This window comes from Neolamprologus brichardi, chromosome 5 (assembly GCF_056152115.1).
Source record: "Neolamprologus brichardi isolate AB-2024 chromosome 5, ASM5615211v1, whole genome shotgun sequence".
NCBI classification, from domain to species: domain Eukaryota; kingdom Metazoa; phylum Chordata; class Actinopteri; order Cichliformes; family Cichlidae; genus Neolamprologus; species Neolamprologus brichardi.
In genome coordinates, this window is record NC_142108.1 from 1,534,299 (window position 1) to 1,555,251 (window position 20,953).

At 40.5% G+C, this 20,953-nt stretch overlaps 1 protein-coding gene across 3 annotated transcripts in view; it reads right to left on the reverse strand.

Annotated features, from left to right (window-relative positions):
* fbln2 (fibulin 2) overlaps nt 1–14,935 on the reverse strand; it is an 80,003-nt gene extending 65,068 nt beyond the window's left edge. For 2 of the 3 annotated variants that reach the window (XM_087840476.1, XM_087840474.1), the window contains exons 1-2: nt 14,871–14,909; nt 10,167–12,052 (exon numbers count right to left, since the gene is read on the reverse strand). In XM_087840476.1, coding sequence (XP_087696602.1) covers nt 10,167–11,976 — 1,810 coding nt within the window. In that variant the 5' untranslated portion in view covers nt 11,977–12,052; nt 14,871–14,909. Of the gene's footprint in view, nt 1–10,166; nt 12,053–14,870 lie in introns of all 3 variants that reach the window. The other variant, XM_087840475.1, reaches the window with a different exon arrangement.
* Nucleotides 14,936–20,953: the final 6,018 nt, after the last annotated feature.

The following is a 20,953-nucleotide window of genomic DNA, read 5'->3' on the forward strand; positions in this document are numbered from 1 at the left end:
CTTTCTTTTAGTCGTGTGAAGGGAACCTGCAAAGTAAGAATTTCATTGCTCTGCGTAACCATTTGTGTTTTGCGGTGTAGATGATAACAAACTTCTTGAATCGTGAATCTAGCTTTTCGTTCAAACTTATGCCAACTTATCCCTTTAAGTTTAAACCTGTCTGTCTATGCAAAAGTTTACAACTATATAAAAACCAAAAACTATGTGAATATGAAGATGATTTGGCTTTTCTGTCGAGTCCTCACTCTGCTCATCTGGATATTACTCCTGGCCATTATTATTATGTGTACAAATCTATAGCTACTGAGAGGCTGTCTGTATAAAGTTGTTTCTTGCTCACCCGTACACTGGCACTTTATACTGTGCAACTCTCTTCAAAACATATGAGATAAAAAATGAAGCAAAATGTCAAATGTGAGTATTTGGTGGCAAAAAAGTTTAAAAGTTACCAAATCCAGAAAAAGCATCACTAAGTTGGCAAAAATGTATACCCCTGGGAGCCTTTAAGAGCAAAACAGTCTCTAAGTCCTGCTGCTATAACTGCATACTCCCAAGAGCAACTCTCCATAACTAAGACAAGCCTGCAGAACACTAAAAGTATCACGACTACCACAGCTAACACAATGACATACGTGGTAGAAACTGGATTTACATACCAGGTTAGTGAATAGTTGGCATCTACATATTTATTTATGTGTTTATTATTCATTAAAATGAATAAAATACATTTTTCTGTGTTTATAATTTAAAAGACTTCATCCAAAAACAATATTTTTGTCAAGATCTTTCTTTTGATCCTTTCTCATTATTGTAAGTCCCGTTTTCAGCGGGTCCTGTGTGGATTGCCATTCTTTCCTGTTTTCTGTGGTTTTCTGTGTTTTTACTTCCCTCCTTTGTTCTCTTTAATGCATTCCCCTGCACTTTATTACCCGTCTGTCTGTGGTGAGTGTATTTAGTCTGTGTCCATTCTCTCAGTTTTTATCAGGTTGTTGTCTGTGCTTTTCCTCGTTCCTTGCAAAATAAATGACCTTTACAGCAGTGAGAGAGTTTTCACTGGTAAAACAGCACTTCTGTTCTTCCCTGTGCTGGATTAGCAAGTGTTCTTTCATTATGCCAGCTATAAAAGTTCAGTGTTTCTCGTCACATTTACATTACACAATGTCTCTTGGCTTTCTAAAATGAACTCCATTTCCATCAGAATCTTTTACCTCGGGGGAATCCCAAATCCCATCTGGAAGTGGGGATGTAACAGATGGCGACTTGAGCCACATTGCTGTACACAAAGACAGCTGTTGTCGTCATGCCTGATTTATCTTGACAGTAACCTTTAAAAAGCGACTTCAAGACTGACTCACCTGAGTCCAGAGAGAGTGTGAAGCAGCTCGCTGACAGAATAAATCATCCTTTTTTGACTGATCAGCCACTCCGTCTCTCTGACAGACTGTTTAGGATATCTGAATAGCTGAGTGAAACTTTTACGACTCACTGCTTGCAGAGGACACTTACTTCTTTAAAAAAATTAAACTTTTGCGTATTTCACAGAAAACTGATGGTGGAGCTGCATAATGCAAAATTGCTTCTTTACTGTAATACTTAAACTCACGGACTGTTGCCACGCTTAAATCCTGCAGATGCTACATTTTTCTATGAAGTTTTAGTCAACAGAAATCGCTGCACCTAAGTACCTGGTGCTTAACCAGCAAAAGCTATTTGTAACGTATTTGTATAATATGATTTTATGTCCATATTAACTGTGTTGAAGACAAACATCAAGTATGGTTAAACTAGCTAACCTTTATTTAACCAGACAAACATATTCTTATTTACAGATGAATCCTGGGAAAAGGTAAAGCTTCTTAAGGATGTAGAAGCATAAAAAGAAATATCAAACTAGAGTTCCACTCATGTCTGCATACTGAAACTGACTTTCAGTTTCACTAGCTATTTATTTTTCTTTTCACTTCCTGTTTGATTAAGGTTTCCTAGGAAACTATGATCTTTTTTGGGCTGGGAGGTCGAGGAGTCCTGACTTATCTGTTCAGTTTTCTGAAAAGAGCAACAATAAAAATACAAGAACAACTAGTGTTACCATCTGTTTATCTCAGAAAACAAACATTTATATATTCGTTTATGATTACTTTATGACGCTATCAGAGTAGCACTCACTGCTCCAAAATAATACACATAGTTTCTGCATGCTCTGAAATTTAACATTGATTCTATGCTGGTTGTTTGAATGGGTTTCAAAGTGAATGAAAGTGAGAAAAAAGGCAGCAGACACATAGCAGAGGGGACGTTCATTCTCAAAATTTGATGGAAGTATGTTGCCAAATTTTAAAGTGCTTCAAAACGGAGCCTCTATGCTATTCCATTTTAAACAGGACAGCACTCGTGCGACTGTGTAGATTGATATAATCATATTTAATATGTGACACCATCCAGAGTCTGTAAAAGCTTCTGTTTGGCATGTCACTAAAGCATAACCTAAACCCTTAAATGAGTTGCTGGTGACCGGGTGGACAGTAAGGGACTAACAATTGCCTAATCAGGTATTAATTCAACAGTTTTATTTATATAATGCCAAATCACAACAACAGTTGCCACAAGACGTTTTACATTATAACCATCTACTGCATAGCGTTGCCCAGGCAACAAACCACATTTTCATGCCTCACACGGGCCCTATTATTTTTTTCAAATAATGCTACCAGGCACATCTCCTTCCAATAAAATGATGAGTTGAAGGTGGTGTGACTTTCTGCAAGCTGCACTACATGAGAGATGAGAGTAGGGCTGTGCGATATGACCAAAATCTCATATCCCGATATAAGAATTCTATCGTCCGATAACGATATAAATCACAAAAATGTAACATTTTCTGTAAATTCTGTGAATCGAACTTGCGGGAAGTGTTTCCAGCTGTGTGTCATGTAGCTGGAGTCGAGTGTTTTAACCGATGCATGAAACTATACATTTTTAGACTTAAGTTGTAACGGCCGCTGTTTTCTTTGTGAGTATTTATTACACGGCGTGCTGCGGGGAAAAGCCTGTTCTAACGTTTGAGTCTAAGGTTTATTTTTTAGCACCTGGCGGCTCTTTTTTACTTCTCATCCGTAAATAATCTGCTCTTTCACGTGATTCAGTTTATTTTGAAAAGGCTCAACAGGATCTTGAGCTTTATTGTGAAAGGTTTATGTGGAACATAAACAAGCGTTTATCGTTGTTGCTAACGACAACGCATAAAAACAGGCGCTTGTCCATCCGTAGTGTGGTTATATTAAATATAAGCGAAAGAGAGAACTTTAAGAAATGAATATAACCACTACAGTGACCATCAAAACGATGAAAAAATAAACAGTTTATTTTGCGACACCACGAAACAAACAATGGTGTAAAATGAAACGATAGACGTTTTTATATCGTCATCCGATATATATCGTTATATCAAACAGCACTACATGAGAGACATCTCCATTAGGAGGTAAGATAAAAATCGCTATTTTACATTTATAGTGAAATAAATGTATATAAAAAAATATACATTAATTGCCTCAAGGCAACACTGCGCAGTTAGCCCAGTTTTTTTTCAGGCAATATAATGCATTAGCATATGTGTGTAGAGATGTGTTTGTGTGCATTTATATGATCATAGTCAATGTTTTTTACTTTACAATCTACTCATAATTACAGGACATGGACGTAAAAAGCTTTTATGAAAGGAAACCAAGGGAATGTGCACTTTCTGTCCTCAGAAAGTGAGGACAGTGAGCTTTCAGGGAGTGACAGTGAAGTAGAGGAGTGGATCCCTGAATCAGGTTTGAGGGACACTTAGGAGCTCAGGGGTCAGGGGTCAATTGGTAAAGTAATTGTGTCTGTGTGTGTGTTAGTGTGTGTGTGTGGTCGTGTATTACTTATTGTTGTGGGGACACAAATTTGTTTACACACTCACATTGTGAGGTCTCACCTACTTTACGGGAACAAATTGCAAAGTAAATCATTCAATTTTAGGGTGAAGGCTTGAGTCAGGGGTAAGGTTAGGTTTAGGATACGGTCAGGGTTAGGTTCAGGCAGGGACTTGTGATGGGTAGGGTCAGGATAAGTCTCCAGGAAATGAATGTAAGTTAATGCATAACTGGGGTTATGCATTAACATGTGTCATCATGTGAATCATCATGTGTCAATAATGACATGTTATGCAACATTGTCATTATGGTCAAATGTTGGATGTATTTTGGTGTTTTATTGTTCTGTGAAATGTTTACATTGTTTATTTGTTGTTTATTTATTTGTTCATCCTTGTTGTACTAATAAAACTTATTATAGAATAACTTGGTGTTTGACTGCCCTTGTTGCACAGTGTTGCCTTGAAGCAACAAACCAATATCTGTTTTGGGGGGAGGGCAGGGGGTCAAATTTTATGATTGATATACTATTAGGGACCCTAAAGCTCCCCCAAAATAGGGAGAAATGTTTTTTTCCCCAGAAATTAAAAAGTCATGCAGTAGAGGGATAAGGTAAAGACCCTGCAATAATACAAAGATAACATAGAAAATTCCCTCACTGAGACGAGCCCCCCCGTGAGCTTTGGCAAAGGTGGGAAGAGAAAACTCAATTTTAACAGGAAGAAACCTCCAGCAGAACCAGGCTCAGGGAGGGGCGACCAGCTGGGGGTGAAGGGAGGAAGACAGGACAAAGACACACTGGTCGAAGCATAGGTGTAACCTACTGGATAAGATGTAAAAGTTAGCAAGAAAAGATGGGCTGCAGGTTTATTATGACAAACGAATGATTTTCCTTCACTTCCAAATAATTACTTTATTGTGATTAATATATGAGTATAGTAGCAAGCTCTAAGGGACAGCGAAATCCATTTAAGTCAGGGTGACTCTGAGAAAGTCACAAAGCACAACAAATGCTTAAACATAAGCACATGATTTTGTAACACATAATGTGCAAGAAAAACTTGGACTTTACTTTTAAAAACATTACCACAGTGCCCGTTTTTGAAAAAAGAAAAGAGAAAAAAATCACTCCACTCGAGCCAGATGTTAAAGAGTTGCAAAATCGTTCATGCCTTTCTTGTGCTATCCTGATATGATATGCCAGGCTGCTGATAAACTTCATTATCAGCAGCCTGTCGAGAAGCCCTGCGAGAATCTCCTTCTATCTTTGCTTTACGGTTTTCAGAAGCTACCTGTCTGTAGTCTGCAGTGTTTCTATCTGAAGATAGCATGTTATCTGGAATAAGGGCACTTTCACACCCCAACACATAACTTCTCCTTAGTTTATCCTACAGTACATATGCTTCAGAGGACATGGCAATGTGTCATTTTGGGGAGGAAACTTTGGGATCAGGTTGTGATCCACTGAAGAAAAAATCCTTCCCTATTATAATGAATTACTTTGCAAATGGCCTGAAAATAAATCAAATGTGGTGCACAGAAATTACCTTGTCACATTCTTTCATCAGAATACTTATTAAAACCAGCCTCCTAACAAATGAACATTTTATCATCCACATGCTCAATAAAAATGAAATGTGCTGAATGCACACACACACACTAACAGAGTAACCCTCTACAGTCCTGCATGCTAACATCCCTCATTCGTAAAAGGCCAAAAGTATTTAACACAGGGAGGAGTAACAGGAAATGAATGAAAAAGAAAATAATGTTGTCCTCTATGGATAGCTTCCAATCTCAGTCAGGAGTATGGCCACGTTGATTGGCAGGTGACACAGCCAGTGTTTGGTAGGCCTCTTGCACTACTCTGAATAATTAAAACTAAACTTTCCTGAGTGTGTGCGTGAGTTTTTAATGAATAACCCTGGCTATTATCATGGCTTCTAAGCCATAATATTATGCTTCCTGTGGGTGGCTGTAGCTCAGGGGGTAGAGCTGGTCACCTACTGACCAGAAGGCTGGTGGTTCGATCCTAGTCTGTTCCAGTCTGCAAGATACTAACCCAAGCTTCTCTTCGATGCATCCATCAGAGCATGAATGTGTGTGGATGTTAGTTAGGAAGCAGTAGACAAAAGTGCTCGTGTGAAAGCACAAGTTATGTGAAGTGCTCAAGATAGAGTAGAAAAGCATTATATAAGAACCAGTCCATTTACCATATTGTTGGGGTCTCTAAACTGTTCAAACAATAAAACTCAATTTCCTATGACATAACTAAATATAGCACATCCCAAAAGGTCGATTCTGTTCATCTGGACGAAACATTTCATCGCTCATCCAAGTGACTTCTTCAGTCTCAGCTGAGCACTAAAAGTAACGACTTTTGTGTTTAGTCGATTACTTGTTACTATTTTTGAGGGTAAAACCCACATACTAAACTCTGCTGCTCAACCTTACAAATGTGGCACCATTTAAGAGGACATAAGCAGACTTTCCAAACGTATAAGATTTAGATAAAGTAATAACCAACCCCAACTCCACAACATGGGTTGGTTGCTAACATATTTTCCTAATAATAGACCCAAAGTTCCTATTATAAAACTGCTCATTTATGGAAAAAATGAAATTAAAGAATTTGGTCATTATGTTTAAACTGGTTGTGTGCACCCCCACCTCCCTTACTTGAATGTTCCCGGTCACAATGTCAGTTTTAACAACTCTTATATTAACATAACAAACATTTTTCACCACCAAATTCAGTTCAGAGGGTAGTTCAATGAGTCGTTCATTTATTTGGTCATTCACTGGGCCATTCAGGGGGTCAGAGGCCAAAGGGGGTGGGGGGTGGGTGGATTCCCATTCATTTCCTATGGTGGTCACTTTTGACTGGGAACACCACAGATGAAGCAAAGTTGATTAAATAGTCGATTTTAAATCAAACCCTTAGTCAGACTATACAATACATTATAAACACAGAGGGCGTGTCTTATACAGGATCATTTTATCGATTTACAGTGTTCAGGTCATGCTATTATTTGTCACAATGCTTGTATTTTTCAACAGTGTAGCCACTGCACATGTAACTCTGCATCTCTAAGGCCTTCAGGCCACCAGTGTCTGGTTGTGTTGCTGCCTCGTGCTACACACATCCTCAAAAAGAAAACAGCTCACGTGCACCAGCAATAGATTATTTATCTCTCAGTCCCATATGAAAGGCTTTGACCAGCTAAATATAACCGAGTCAGCAACGTTGCGGTCTACCATCTGTGTAACTACCACGTACTGTCATTCAAACTACAGCCACATTCTTGTGTCTTTCTTTTTCAATGCTATGACTTTTTTGAATGTAAATAAATACCACAGAGATGTTATTTCTAAATCTTTGAAACAAAAACATTACCAACAAAGAAACACATCTCAAATCAAAGCAGCTGACGCAGGTGGCCAGAAAGCGTTTATGAGGTCCTGCGAGGGAGCTGAGCGAGCTCAGGGTGAAGGATGGTGGTGATGGGTGGGAGACTGCTGTGAGCGGATGTTTGCCATGGGAGGAGTGTTTGACTCCTATTGCAGACACATCCTGGACTCACTAGTTTTGTGCCTACACAAAGGGACATGTGCCTGTTTTTTCCATACACATGTGACATGACTGGTATTTAGAGAGGGACAGAGAAAGTGCAGGCAACTTTGTACAGCTATACATCAGGAAGGCGGTCTTAAATGACTGTAATAAATGAATAGATGAATGTGGTATTTAAAATTATTTATGAGGTACTACGAATGTTAGCTCAAGCATATGCAATTTACATCACAAACATCGTCAACATAAGGTTTCTAGACTCTCAGGAATAAACGTCCAATACAAGAAGATGCCGATGTGTCCGCAAACACTCGACAACACTCTTCAAAAGGTGCGACTTTTATTTCAAAGGCAAGCTACTGTTACTTCTCCTGTTTCCAGTTTATGACACACTTTCACAGTTTTACTACGACTTGGAGAGCAGTTGGTCAGTGTTTGCAGACACGTCAGTGTCATCCATTCAAACTACAGTGAATACAGCGTCAAAGGTTGTATCACATCAATACAACCGGCAGAAACCTCAAACAAATATGCACGTGATGTCAAAGAAACCAGAACAGTTATATTAGAAATAAAGTTTATATTTCTGCATTAATGTAACGCAAAGAATGTCTGTGAAGGATGTTTTCATGTAGCAGGCGTTCATAAATAGGTCTGCTTTTCCCATACATGTTGCAGGTAACATTTCCCAGATGATTCTGCATAAACCCAGTAAAACAGGCCCACTGGATTATTACTTCTAATGGATTTCACTAAAATACTTTGCTATTGCATGTTTAGTAATACAGTGGAACCCCGACTTATGAAATTTAATCGTTCCAGAGGGTCTTTTTGTAAGTCGAAGCCTTTTGAGTGAGGCGATGCTGGCTGAAGACGAAGTTCTTGGTGGAGGCTGAAGAAAGCGTACGTATACATGCATACATACGTACGTGTACATGTACATAACATTATGGAATTTAATTCTAAACATACTAAAACTTACATTTATGTTAATTAATGCACATGCGTACACTCTGCAATGATATTTTTTTTACATTTTTTAAAACTCGCTCATATTTATGCCTTATGCCGGCCCCATTATGAATGAACGATAGGCTAATTGCAAACGAAAAGCACACGAAATAGCGCACAGCAACAACAATACGTCTTTCACGTGGAACAGCAAAACGCATTTCTCAAACGGATTTCGTTACACGGGCATTTTGCCGTACCACGGGCAGAAATATTGCCGTTAAGTGCCTTCGTAACTTTAATTTTCTATTAACCTCCTAAGACCCGAACTCTTCCACGGCATGCATTTTCAATTTCTCTTTGATATTTGGGCTGATTGGGGCCCGATGAATGTAAAAACAATGAATTACCAGATTTTTTTTTACCTTATTTTTGTTTTTAAGAAAAATAAGAGCCACATATGAGGATATTTGTTTAAAATCTTGATAGAACAGTAGCAGTATAATGTCCTCGTAAGTGAATATCAGGCCCATGTAAAATTGAGTATTTTGGTCTAAATCATAGGTGTCAAACTCTACATTTGGCCCGTGAAGCCATACCAAATTACTATTAGAGCTACTGGTATTATACAGCTAATATATATATTGTTTAGTATTAAGCTTTGCTTGTTCCATATTCAGTTCTCCAGCAAAACTTATTTGAGTCCATAAGAAAAGATTCATTCTTATATCTGGAGGAAGTTTTTTTTTTCAATAAATATTAATGTTAGCTCGCGACTTTGTTCCAGTTTTGAATTTTGGCCCACTGTGTATTTGAGTTTGACACCCCTGGTCTAGATAACCCAAAATGTGTTGTCCACATGTGTGGACGCCAGGTCCTAGGAGGTTAAATGGTGTCTTCGTGAGCCGGGATTGTACCAGCATTGCTACACAGGAGTGAAACATATAGAACGTCAAAAGTGCCTTGAAAGATCAACATTGTCTTTGAATCATAAAGAGACAAAGTACTACTAATATAATTTACATGTTAAGATATGCTAAGATATTTCAGGTTATTTATCTTTTATTTTTGTAAATTGATTGTTTATTAAATGTGAGTGCTGCATGGATGTCAAAGTACTTAATTACATTTAAAAAACAATTTTCAGTATAGTATATACACGTATATCTTACCCATGAAGTAAAATGGGTTTTAGAGCTGTGGTGTAAACCGACTGAAGTTATTAAAAAGGGGAAGTGATTAATCTTACATATCTCTACTGCCAAGGTTAATTTGCTACAATGTAATGGAAAATGTTACGTTCAGAAAGATGACACCGACCCAGTGAGGAGCAAAGCAGTACACGTTATGAAAAATTCCTCCTCTTTAGGACAAGAAACAAAGTTGCTCAAAATGTTCCTGCTTCAGAAGTTTACTTTTACTATTTGATTCATGATAATAATGTTTTTTTTTAAAGTTACAAGGCTGTCATTAGAAACAGAATGAAACAGAACATTTTTACACTTGGCTGAGGCAGACATGAGACACATCTACATTTTTGCCAGGTCTAAAAATTATTTTGTACGAGCTTTTTGTTAGTTTAACCCCAATTTTAATCCAAGTTTCATATGGAAATTGTCCGTGTACTAAAAAATCCATGCTGCCGTTTGTTTGTATGCTAAAAAAAAGCACAAATTAAACATGAAGAAGAAGAAAACATGCATAGCAAGGCTTGTGTAATCTTTTTGTTTTTTACTTACCCTCCTCGGGTTTGATGGGTAAAACAGGGCGATCTTCCTCCTCTTTCACTCCTTCCTTTTCCTCCTGTCTTCCTTCACTGTGAAGGTTAATCGCCATCTGATTGGGCTCTCCACTAGGCTGACTTTCTTCCAGTGTAACTCTCATTGGTGGCTGGGTGGTGGTGATAAACTGGAATACAGGTGCTGTCCGGGATTCAGGCCTCCTTTGGGAAGGAGTGACGGGCTCAGAAATAGTCTTTTCATAAATGCTGGTTGGAAAGCTGCTCTCCGAGTCCTCCTCGCTTCTCTCTTGCACTGTGTCGATGGTGTAAGGCACATCCTTTCCTTCAGGCCCAGACACATTCTGAAAAGGTACTATTTCTTCCTGCTTCTCCCCCTGCATCTCTTCCTCATTCAACCTTTCCTTCTCATAAACTGTGAGTAGCTTCTGCGTTTCTTTTGGACCATTTGAATTTTCCTCAGGATGGATGGGAACCTCTGAGCTTTCCATGGTGTACAGTGGAAAATGTACTGTATCTGATCCTCTTTCTTGACTGGATTGGATCTCTGTACCCCTCTGTGGAAGACTCACGTTGGTCTGACTGATAGTACCCCTCGGTGCCACGCTATCTGATGTATTTTTGTTATGTGCCTTAGTTTCAGCGCCTCTCTGAGGATAAATGGCACTTTCTGAACCCGCATTTTCACTTTCTAATTCTCTGTGTAATGAAAATACGACACTACCCAAGCTCTTGTGGCCATGCAATGAATCGTCTAAATCTGTCTGTGGACGTAAATTATTAAAAAGGACACCTTGCAAACTTGTTAGACCCTGCAAGAACTGCCAAGAAGATGTGGCACGCATATTTGGCATGTCAGTCGTCTGCTCTAGTCTCAGGGGACTTTCTGTCACTTCTTCTCTGCCTGAAGGATGGTCACGAACTCCATATCGTTCTCTCAGCGCCTGCTTGCCTTGCCTGTCAAAGCTCTGAAGAGAAGAGATGCGGTCAGCTTTGACAGAGCCTTGGGACACAGATAGAACTTTTTTAAAGGAAGAGGAAGATGGGGTGGGAAACAGCAAAGACTGTGGGTAGGTCTCTGGAAAGTCTGTAGGACCATAATCATAGTCTTCTGGTTTCTCTTTATCAAGCGGTGACAATTTAAAGAGAGGAAGATTTCCATTAGGAAGGTGATAAGGAGTGGCCAATTGATCTGTGTGGCCTTGTTGATCAAACCTGTATGGGAAATTATCATGCCTGATGACTGTATTATCCTCTGTGGGTGCAGCTAACATGGGTTTATGAACTTGCTGCGGATCACAGTCTGGTACCGGGTAGCACATGAGCTTCCCCCCTTCATTAGGGCAGTGGCAAACACGGCAGGGGTCAATGTGGAAGGAGTATCCAGCCTCGAACTTTTGTCCAGCATGAACACATCCAACTCGTTCGCACTGCATGCAGCCATCTGCAGGCTCGGAAACCTCGATGCAGTTTGGTGGCATATCAGGACAGCTGATGAAGTGGCAGCTGATCCGGCCCCCTCCTACGGGACAGGAACACTCGGTGCTACCATAGTCAACAAAGTAGGAGTCTCCCTCGGGCACCTTGCCATTCTTGAAGCCAGCACTGATGCAGTCGTAGTACTGGTATCCCTCGCACGCACATCCTTTTTGTGAGCACGAAGCACAACAGGCACCGCTCTCCAGGACTTCTTCGATACAGTTGTCCAGCAGGGGACAGTTTGTGCCAGTGCAATCAAGCTGGCACAAACAGACGCTCGAGTAGAAAAAAAACAACGCACACTGCAGTAGTGCTACTTCAGCTTGAGCCATGGCACCTGGTATATGTTCAGTAATGATGAAGATCAAGTCTTTAGATTATCTTTCAGATTATCTAATCACCTCTGCTCTGCAAGAAACAGGGAAAAAAGACAGAAAGACGGGTTTATTTCTCAAAATGCAAGCAAATCAACCTCTGGCTTCCCAGTTTAGCGCATAAGAGTCCAATTTTTACAGCCTTGCCATCTTTTTAACATTAAGACTACATACTTGTCATTATCATCAGCTGGAGTGCACTGTTACGAATCATTATGCAGGCTGTCATGATGAAACCTGGAATCTGCCCAGCTTCTAAATTTCTAGTGCATCTGTGATTATCTCCACAAAAACATTCCTCTCATAATCTTGTGTTGCAATCAACCTCTAGCAGTCTAACAGCTGAACATACATGAGATGCCTCATAACAGTTTGGCTGCTGAGTTTGTTGGAAAGTCATTACACTTTAAGAAAAGCACATTCTCCGAGGTAATTAGCAGGGTAGGGACCAAAGTGCTTGGCCTCCTTTAAATAATGATTCTCGTTGGAAGTTTCAGACTCAAAGTGATTTTATTTACTTCATTATTTCACTTCATCAGGAAGGAAAAATCTTTCACTTATTTTATCATATAGATTGTGCTGCCTTACACTACATGTTCTCATTTTGAGAGCGTTCCAAAAACTACTTATTATGCTTTTGTAAAAATGCTTTTGGACTGATCTAATTCATCATCAGCGATACTAGGTATATTTTCCCCTGACCTTTAGGTCATCTCTGCAAATAAATACACCCTCCCTTCTTGGACTGACATTACGTTTCTAAGCACTGAATTCCACAGAGAATTCCTATGAACATTGTTGTCAGGAAAAAAAGAAATCCTGCTCCAAACAAGGACCCGCATCGTCTGTTAATCCCACCTGAGTCATGAGTAATATCTGATGAGGAAAACAGCTCATGGCCTTAACAGATTTGAACTCTGGGGCGACCGTGGCTCAGGGGGTTGGGAAGCGGAAGGTCGCCGGTTCGATTCCCGGGCTTTCTGTCCTGGTTGTTGTGTCCTCGGGCAAGACACTTTACCCTACCGCCTACTGGTGTTGGCCAGAGGGGCCGATGGCGCGATATGGCAGCCTCGCTTCTGTCAGTCTGCCCCAGGGCAGTTGTGGCTACAACTGTAGCTGCCTCCACCAGTGTGTGAATGCGGGAGTGAATGATGTAAAGCGCTTTGGGTGCCTTGAAAAGTGCTATATAAATCCAATCCATTATTATTATTAACTGCTTAGCTCATTATATGTTTTAAATTAAAAACGAATTTCTTTAATTTGTTTTGTTTTCTTGTTTATCTGTTTGTTTGTTTGTTTGTTTGTTTTCCTCATGCCATAAATTCTCAATATAAAACTTAAAAACACAAATCAAAATCTTGGCATTATAGCCAGTGTCAAGAAACTATCAGAAGCATTTATCACTATGATTTTTCAAAAAAGTTCCCGGAGGTTTTGAGGAAATTCCTGTCAGAGCCTGCCATAAAGTGAATCACAATTAGGTGGTTAAAATCTGACTCCATCATAATTATATGGGTCCAGAAAGTGGGGAACTACACGAGATCGAAGCCAAATTTATATAAAGTAGAGACCTGTAATGAGCCAATTATTGCAACGCTGTTATTCACTCTGTGGCTACTGTGTATTACACTCTACTCTCTTTTCACCCTTTTCACCAACACAGTACTGGTGCCTAATCCAGAGCATGTTTCCATTCGTTTTAGCTGCAAACATGAGTGGTGCTAGTGTCGAAAAGCAGGCAACAGCACAGGTCCTTGAAATTTCTGGTTTTAAACCACCAATGTGAACAAGTGTAGTTGGAGCTACCGCAAGAAACTTTCCCCCATTTGCTGGAAATTGTACCGACTTTTGAAATGTGATGCTAGCAACATTTGCCTCTTAAATGCAGGCGAGTTCTCAAAAGGCATCAAGGCTGAACTCTTTCCATCTCACAACATCCTAATGGAAAAGAGGTGCACAATGCTAGCCCCTTTTAACTGCCCCTTTTCATACAGATGCATCCGATGTAATGCAATAGCAGCTTACTTCATGCTATTCTGGAGGCTTCCTGTTACCAAACCTACAAGTTGGCTCATGACAGTGTGTCAGTGAAAGTGTCATGCACCTTTACTGCAGCAGACACAATAAAAGCTGGCAAGGAAGGGCTGCAGAGGAATGGAAATACAGCAGCCTGGTGTTTCCCAGAGCTGTGAGGGAGGGGGGGATTCCTTCATTTCTGCCTGCCAAAACACACACACACACCTATACACACGCATACACCTACACACACACATACACCTATACACACAGCCGAAGTAAATAATGCATCGCTCTGACAAGGCCTGACAAAATAGTGTTTACTTTAAAAAAAGTTTTCAGTACCAGTCTTCATCTGTGCAGCGCAAACTCGCTTTGGAGAGCAGGCAGAAATATTCATTTAAGAAAAGTCCCTCTCAGTAAACTCACGACCATATGGTGCAAACAAACTGTAAGCAACTCTACAATTTCGCCGCTGTTTTAATCTGTCTTCATCGCATCTGTAACTTTGTCTTGATAAATGAGTGCGGCTACAGCGGATTCAAACAGAAGGCTTTCCAAAGACTTTTTGCATCTTTTCGCACAAACAGCAGCAACCTGTCTTCACCTGATAACTGTGGGAAAAAAGTTGCGGCAACACCGCAGTCAGAACAAAAGTGAACACCGGAGAAAGTTTGGAAAAGCTCATCTGCGCTGAGCGACGCGTAAAAGTTCTCAGCGCAACATCCACGGAATTAAGCTCAGCCTGATTTTAACGACGGCGCACAGGCTGTCGGCGAAAAGCTGCAAATACTGTTTAAGGAATAAAGCCGGGCAGAGACGCTGCTTTGTGTTACCTTGTAGAGAGCCGCCGGTCCTCTGTGCGCCTCCAAATGTGAACCTTTTGACCATCGACGTGCTGTTGGGACCAAGCAGGCAGGCTGAGGGGGAGGTACAAAAAGTTTCCCTGCTGGAGACTCCGGAGGAGATCCCATCCTGATCCATAGTGAAGAGCAGGCTCTGCGGGCATGGGCCCACACAATACAACTGCTAAAGATTTGATTTGGCAGGACAGGTGTTAAAAATAACGAGTTGTTATTACAGTAATTAAAGAGTGAATTAAAACCTATAAAGCAGACAGACTCTTTTAAGGAGGACAATGCCCCAGGACTTGTTAGCAGCACAGTGAGTCCAACGGGAAATCAAAACATTTAGTACTGGCATCGATTTTCACGCTCAGTTTGCTGCTAATAATCATACTTGTGTAGAATTCATGCTTTATGAATGAAGCCCCCTTTTTCATTTCTATATTGAGGAGACTGACAAAAGTCTCACATTGACAGGTGACAAAGTGAAGTAAAAACCTAAACCACGGAGCCCTGCAGTGAGGGCTGCTCTGGTTCTGGTTCTGGTGGTTTGGATCCTTGTCCTCTTACAGGGAAGCAAACCAGTCAAAGGCAGTTCTGAATGATCGCTTTTATTCTTGTATGAAACATCTGGTTTCTTCGAGGATGACATGCACAGAGCACGTAGCATCACCGAATGTTTAACGAGACCTGAAATAATGTCAGTGCACAGTTTTATATATCATAGACATGTTATGTCTATGATGTCTTGCTTTTTTTGCTTTGAGTGCTGATATTTGGTTATGTGCATGTAAACAGTCAACATAAAGAGCAAAAACAGTTGACTGCATTGGCATAAATACAACCTGGAAGCCATCAGCGTAGGAGAATGACACACAGGAAGTGGTCCACAGATGAATCAAACCCAGGGCCAACTGAGGTGCAGTGGCACCCGGGCAGAGGAAAGCACTGTTTTGGTTTGTGTCTGATTAAACCTAACAAAAGAGTGTTTTAACATTCAGACAGGCGATATGTACCCACACAGATTTGTTATGGGTCGTTCCAGAGGTTTAACTGATCAAATAAAGCTTCATAATCAAGACACTGAGAAAAAGATCGATGCGTTCACGTTGTTCTGTAAAGAGCCCAGCAGTGAGTGCAGTCCTGCCCACCTGTCTACCTGCCTGCATGGCATCTTTTAGGTCGTTCTCTTTAACAATTTATTTTCACACTTTTTCTCCTTCTAAGGCAAAAAAAGCCCTCGAGTACATATAGTAGATCACAGTTCATACGTCACTGTTGCTGCAAACTGTCTTCAGGTCAGTTGTTTGGTTGGTTCGCTGCAAATTTAAGCTGATATATGTTCAATTCACCAGTAAACAGTCTGTAAGCGGCTCACAGTACAACATTAAAACCATCTGGGTGGGTTTAGGGTGTGGATTCTGTGGATACAACTTGTTCCACACGACATTTCCTGGGATAAAGTTGGGTTAATGCCTTGGACTCTTTGGTGAGTTCCTCAAGATGTTCCTGAGCAGTGTTTGGGAATGCTGCTGCTGTCAGAGAGTGTCGTGGAGTGCATGTGTATTACAGGATAACATTGTCTCTAATGAGATGATCGTTTTTATGATATTATATTCATATTCTTTTTATTCAAAAGCATCTGTCAGCAGTTTCTGTCTTGTTTTGTGGTCTTCCAATGAGGACGCACCGCTGCTAAAAGCTACTGATGTGTTTAGTGACCAAAGATGATTTAGTATAGTCGGTTCGTGTCGAGAACTTGTTGTTACACATCTGTTTTCTGTTGTTTGTCAAGAAATCTAGAGTGGTGGCTTGTCATTTCTGCTAATTGTAGTGTTTACGTTAACCTCTTGACATCTACCAGATCACTGGGATGGGGAGGGTTGTGTTGTTGTTTAACAACATGCTAAACAAATATAGTTTTAGAAACTTAAAGATCAAACTTGTTCAACGCACACTTGTTCAGCTTCCTTACTCTGTGTTGTAATTTTGCCTTCTGGGTATTCCAAATATGGGTGGATGTAAATCGAATCCTAGCCCTAATCAGGTTTCCAGAAACCCATTGGAAATTTCTCAAAATGTCCCTTTTGTGGAGATCAAGAATTTTGGCAAATGCACAAAATGATTATTTCCTAATATTCCACAGATACCAGAGTCATCATCTACTTTGACAGGAAGGTGCTGAACTGAATGCATTCTGCTATCTTTCTCCTCTCATAGCTTGCTTTGTGCAGTAAAACATTATATGAGCAGTGCAACTGTGTTTCTGGACTCCCTCATTTTTCTTTCAGAGCCGTGTTGTTGGTCCCCAGAGTAAACTTAAGTGTCCGCTGCTGCATCTTGAAGGGTCTCGCATGTACCTCTTAAATTGAAGGCTGTAACCTTGGTTAAACAAGAACCTTGTGCTCACTTCATAACTCATGATGCTGTCTGTCTCCCGCCAGTTGCACACCATTCATGACACAAGGCCATGCGCTATCTTGACTGCACACAATGGACCCAATCTCCCTCAAACACAAGTCTGTTTTGGATTACCTGTCTGAGTACACGACTCCATGGAGGCGTAAATATACATGTAATCCATCTGAGCGTGTCTCTGCATTCACACATGTTAAAGAACTAACTTAGCTTTAGAGCTTTAGCCAATTTTAATATGTTCTCAGGGAGCATGACCCTTAAACAGCAACTGGGATAAAGCTAAGCAAGTTTACAGCTAGGCCGATCTTGTGTCTTTTATTTGAAGTCATTTTAAATTTATCATAAATTAGGAGTGTGGGTTCAAAGAGCACAGGGAGACCAAGTGTTTGGGTGGAAATGTGGCATGCATGACATTTGAATGGACTCACTCGTCATGCTGCAGCAAAGTAACACAATCGTAAGTCTGGACGACACCCAGCAGCTCATATAGAAGTCCTAATTAGGAACTGTCAGGGCCTGAGGTGAAGTGGTGTGATAAACACATCGGCCCTGATCGCAGATAAGGCCGCTGCCAGGGGAGTGGGCCTGCTTTCAAGTGGAGATGAAAGATGAGGTAAAACAATAGATTCTGAGTGTTCAGAGCTGGGTCAGTGGAAGGACATGTCAAAACTTGCTAATAGGTCTACTTAAAAAAAAAAAAATCTGCTGTACCCTGGCCCAGCTGTCTTGTTTTTCCACATATTAAAATAGATTTGTCTGTGACACTCCTTTGAGTTAAATGCAGCTTTGTGTGATGTCGTACAGATGACACAGTGTACGATAACAAGATGAAAAACAGAGCTTGCCATGGTGTCGAGAACAAACTTGGGTTTTGCATGGACATAACAAGATCAGGCTAAGCCTGCTATAAAACACTGAGTGGGACTTCAAAACACATGAGTGAGATTTGTAGAAGCCCAGTGTGATGTCCAGGCAACGCAGCCAGACGCAGACGAGCCTTTAGAAAGGCTGGAGCTGAGGCTCAGACAGACATGCTTCACATGTGGGGTGACTCGTGAGCATCTGGCTCAGGGTTTGCTGGTGTCCTTGTTGTCTGTTTATTGATCACATGGGGGCCAAGCTGTTAGAACCAAAGGTTAAAATGACCCAGGATGATGTGGAATAGCAGGTTTAGTGCATAATGTGCTCAATTATCAATAGCTCATTTTTCATATACTGCAGCCTGTCACTGCTTTTAGCTAATGGTGCTACTCCAGAAATACCCTTTTTTGTCTTTCTCCTCATAAAAAGTCAATAAAGTTGTCACGTTAATGCTGCTTCACTCTCAGAGTGTCTAGAAAGACACGAGAAAAACAGGAGAGGAGAGGAAAATGAGAAACTGTCTTCAAAGAAGAAGAAACGTGACATTCAAAGAAGAAGAAACATAACATTCAAAGAAGAAGATACGTGACATTCAAAGAAGAAGAAACGTGACGTTCAAAGAAGAAGAAACGTGACGTTCAAAGAAGAAGAAACGTGACGTTCAAAGAAGATGAAACGTGACGTTCAAAGAAGAAGAAACGTGACGTTCAAAGAAGAAGAAACGTGACGTTCAAAGAAGAAGAAACGTGACGTTCAAAGAAGAAGAAACGTGACGTTCAAAGAAGAAGAAACGTGACGTTCAAAGAAGAAGAAACGTGACGTTCAAAGAAGAAGAAACGTGACGTTCAAAGAAGAAGAAACGTGACGTTCAAAGAAGAAGAAACGTGACGTTCAAAGAAGATGAAACGTGACGTTCAAAGAAGAAGAAACGTGACGTTCAAAGAAGAAGAAACGTGACGTTCAAAGAAGATGAAACGTGACGTTCAAAGAAGATGAAACGTGACGTTCAAAGAAGAAGAAACGTGACGTTCAAAGAAGAAGAAACGTGACGTTCAAAGAAGAAGAAACGTGACGTTCAAAGAAGAAGAAACGTGACGTTCAAAGAAGATGAAACGTGACGTTCAAAGAAGAAGAAACGTGACGTTCAAAGAAGAAGAAACGTGACGTTCAAAGAAGAAGAAACGTGACGTTCAAAGAAGATGAAACGTGACGTTCAAAGAAGAAGAAACGTGACGTTCAAAGAAGAAGAAACATGACATTCAAAGAATTCTCAAAATGAAATTAATGAAGAATTCTGTCACTCTAAAAGTGGCAGCCTGTCACCAAAGAGCCAATAGAGATTGAAAATGTGACGTCATTCAGGGGTAAAACCGCAAAGGATTCTGGGAACTCGTGGCAAGAGGTACTAGCGCACACAGGCTTTCAATTGAAATCAGTCACACAGCGATAAAAAGAAACACAAAAAATGGCAAGAAGCTGTTGTATTATTAACTGCAATAGCCGGTCGCATGACAGCCACGGGAAGCCGACGGGTAAAGAGATCGGTTGTTATCGGATTACGTCGTTGAAGAGAAATTGTTCGAGCCATGTTTCCGAAGTAACAAAGAGCCGACGGATGGCCTGGATTGCAGACCAAATATAACGTCCCAGAACACTCCAGCTCACGTGTTAGTCTGCTCCAAGCATTTCCACAAAGGTCAGTCTTCTGTTGTAGTTAATACGTCATTTTTCATAACATAATTGGTGATGTAGGTTCAACAGCTCAAACAGGAAACACATGAACTCTCTAGTGGGCTGACGTGGAAAGTGTAGCAGCAGGCGCATCCACCCTCACTGCTACAACATGAAGTTAGATTTGTTGCGCTGTCTGGTGGGAGACACCAAAGATGTTGCTCCTGTTAGTGTGTCTTCTGTCATGTCTCCCTCCCATCACCTCCAACTGGTTCCAGCAGTTGTTCGCCCCTCCCTGAGCTTGGTTCTGCCAGAGGTTTCTTCCTGTTAAAAAGATGTTTTTCCTTCCCACTGTCACCAAGTTCTCGCTCAAAGGGGGGCGTCTGATTGTTGGGGTTTTTTTTGTATTATTGTCGGGTCGTTACCTGACAATATAAAGCACCTAGAGGTGACTGTTTTTGTTATTCGGTGCTATATAAAAAACTGAATTGAATTAAATTTAGTGCCATTTTGTTCCTACACCTGCTAATTGCGTTGTTTAATCGCCATGAAGCCACATTTAGTGAAAAGCAAACAAAGCATATCTGCACAAACACCTCATAACAACTATCATGCATGGTGGGTGGTGGAGGGACGATGATTGGGGCTTGTTTTGTTGTCACAGGACCTGCGTATCCTGTAAACACCTTTGTATACTAAATCTTTCTAGAGGCAAATATGAAGCTTGACTCATGCAAGAGGACAATAATCTAACGCTCACCAGCAAATCTGCAAGTTATTGTTACTTCTAAAGGTGATTGTACAAGCATCGGGCACATTTACACAGTTTCAGCATTTTGGCCTCATTTTTATTGAATAAATAATTAAATTCAGTTCAATTTAATCAAAGCGCACACCGCACACATATCAGCACACATATCAGCACACATATCAGCACACATATGTGTTGCTGAGGTTGTGAATAAATAATCATTTTAGAACCTGGTCAGGACCAGATGTTAGGATGACGATGATGAGTAATAACAACAATAATAATATTATCATGTCTTTTAGTTTGCTTCTTTGGCTACACATGACTCCCTATTATTGTCTTTTCAAAATTTTAATTGCGAAATGCACAAGCT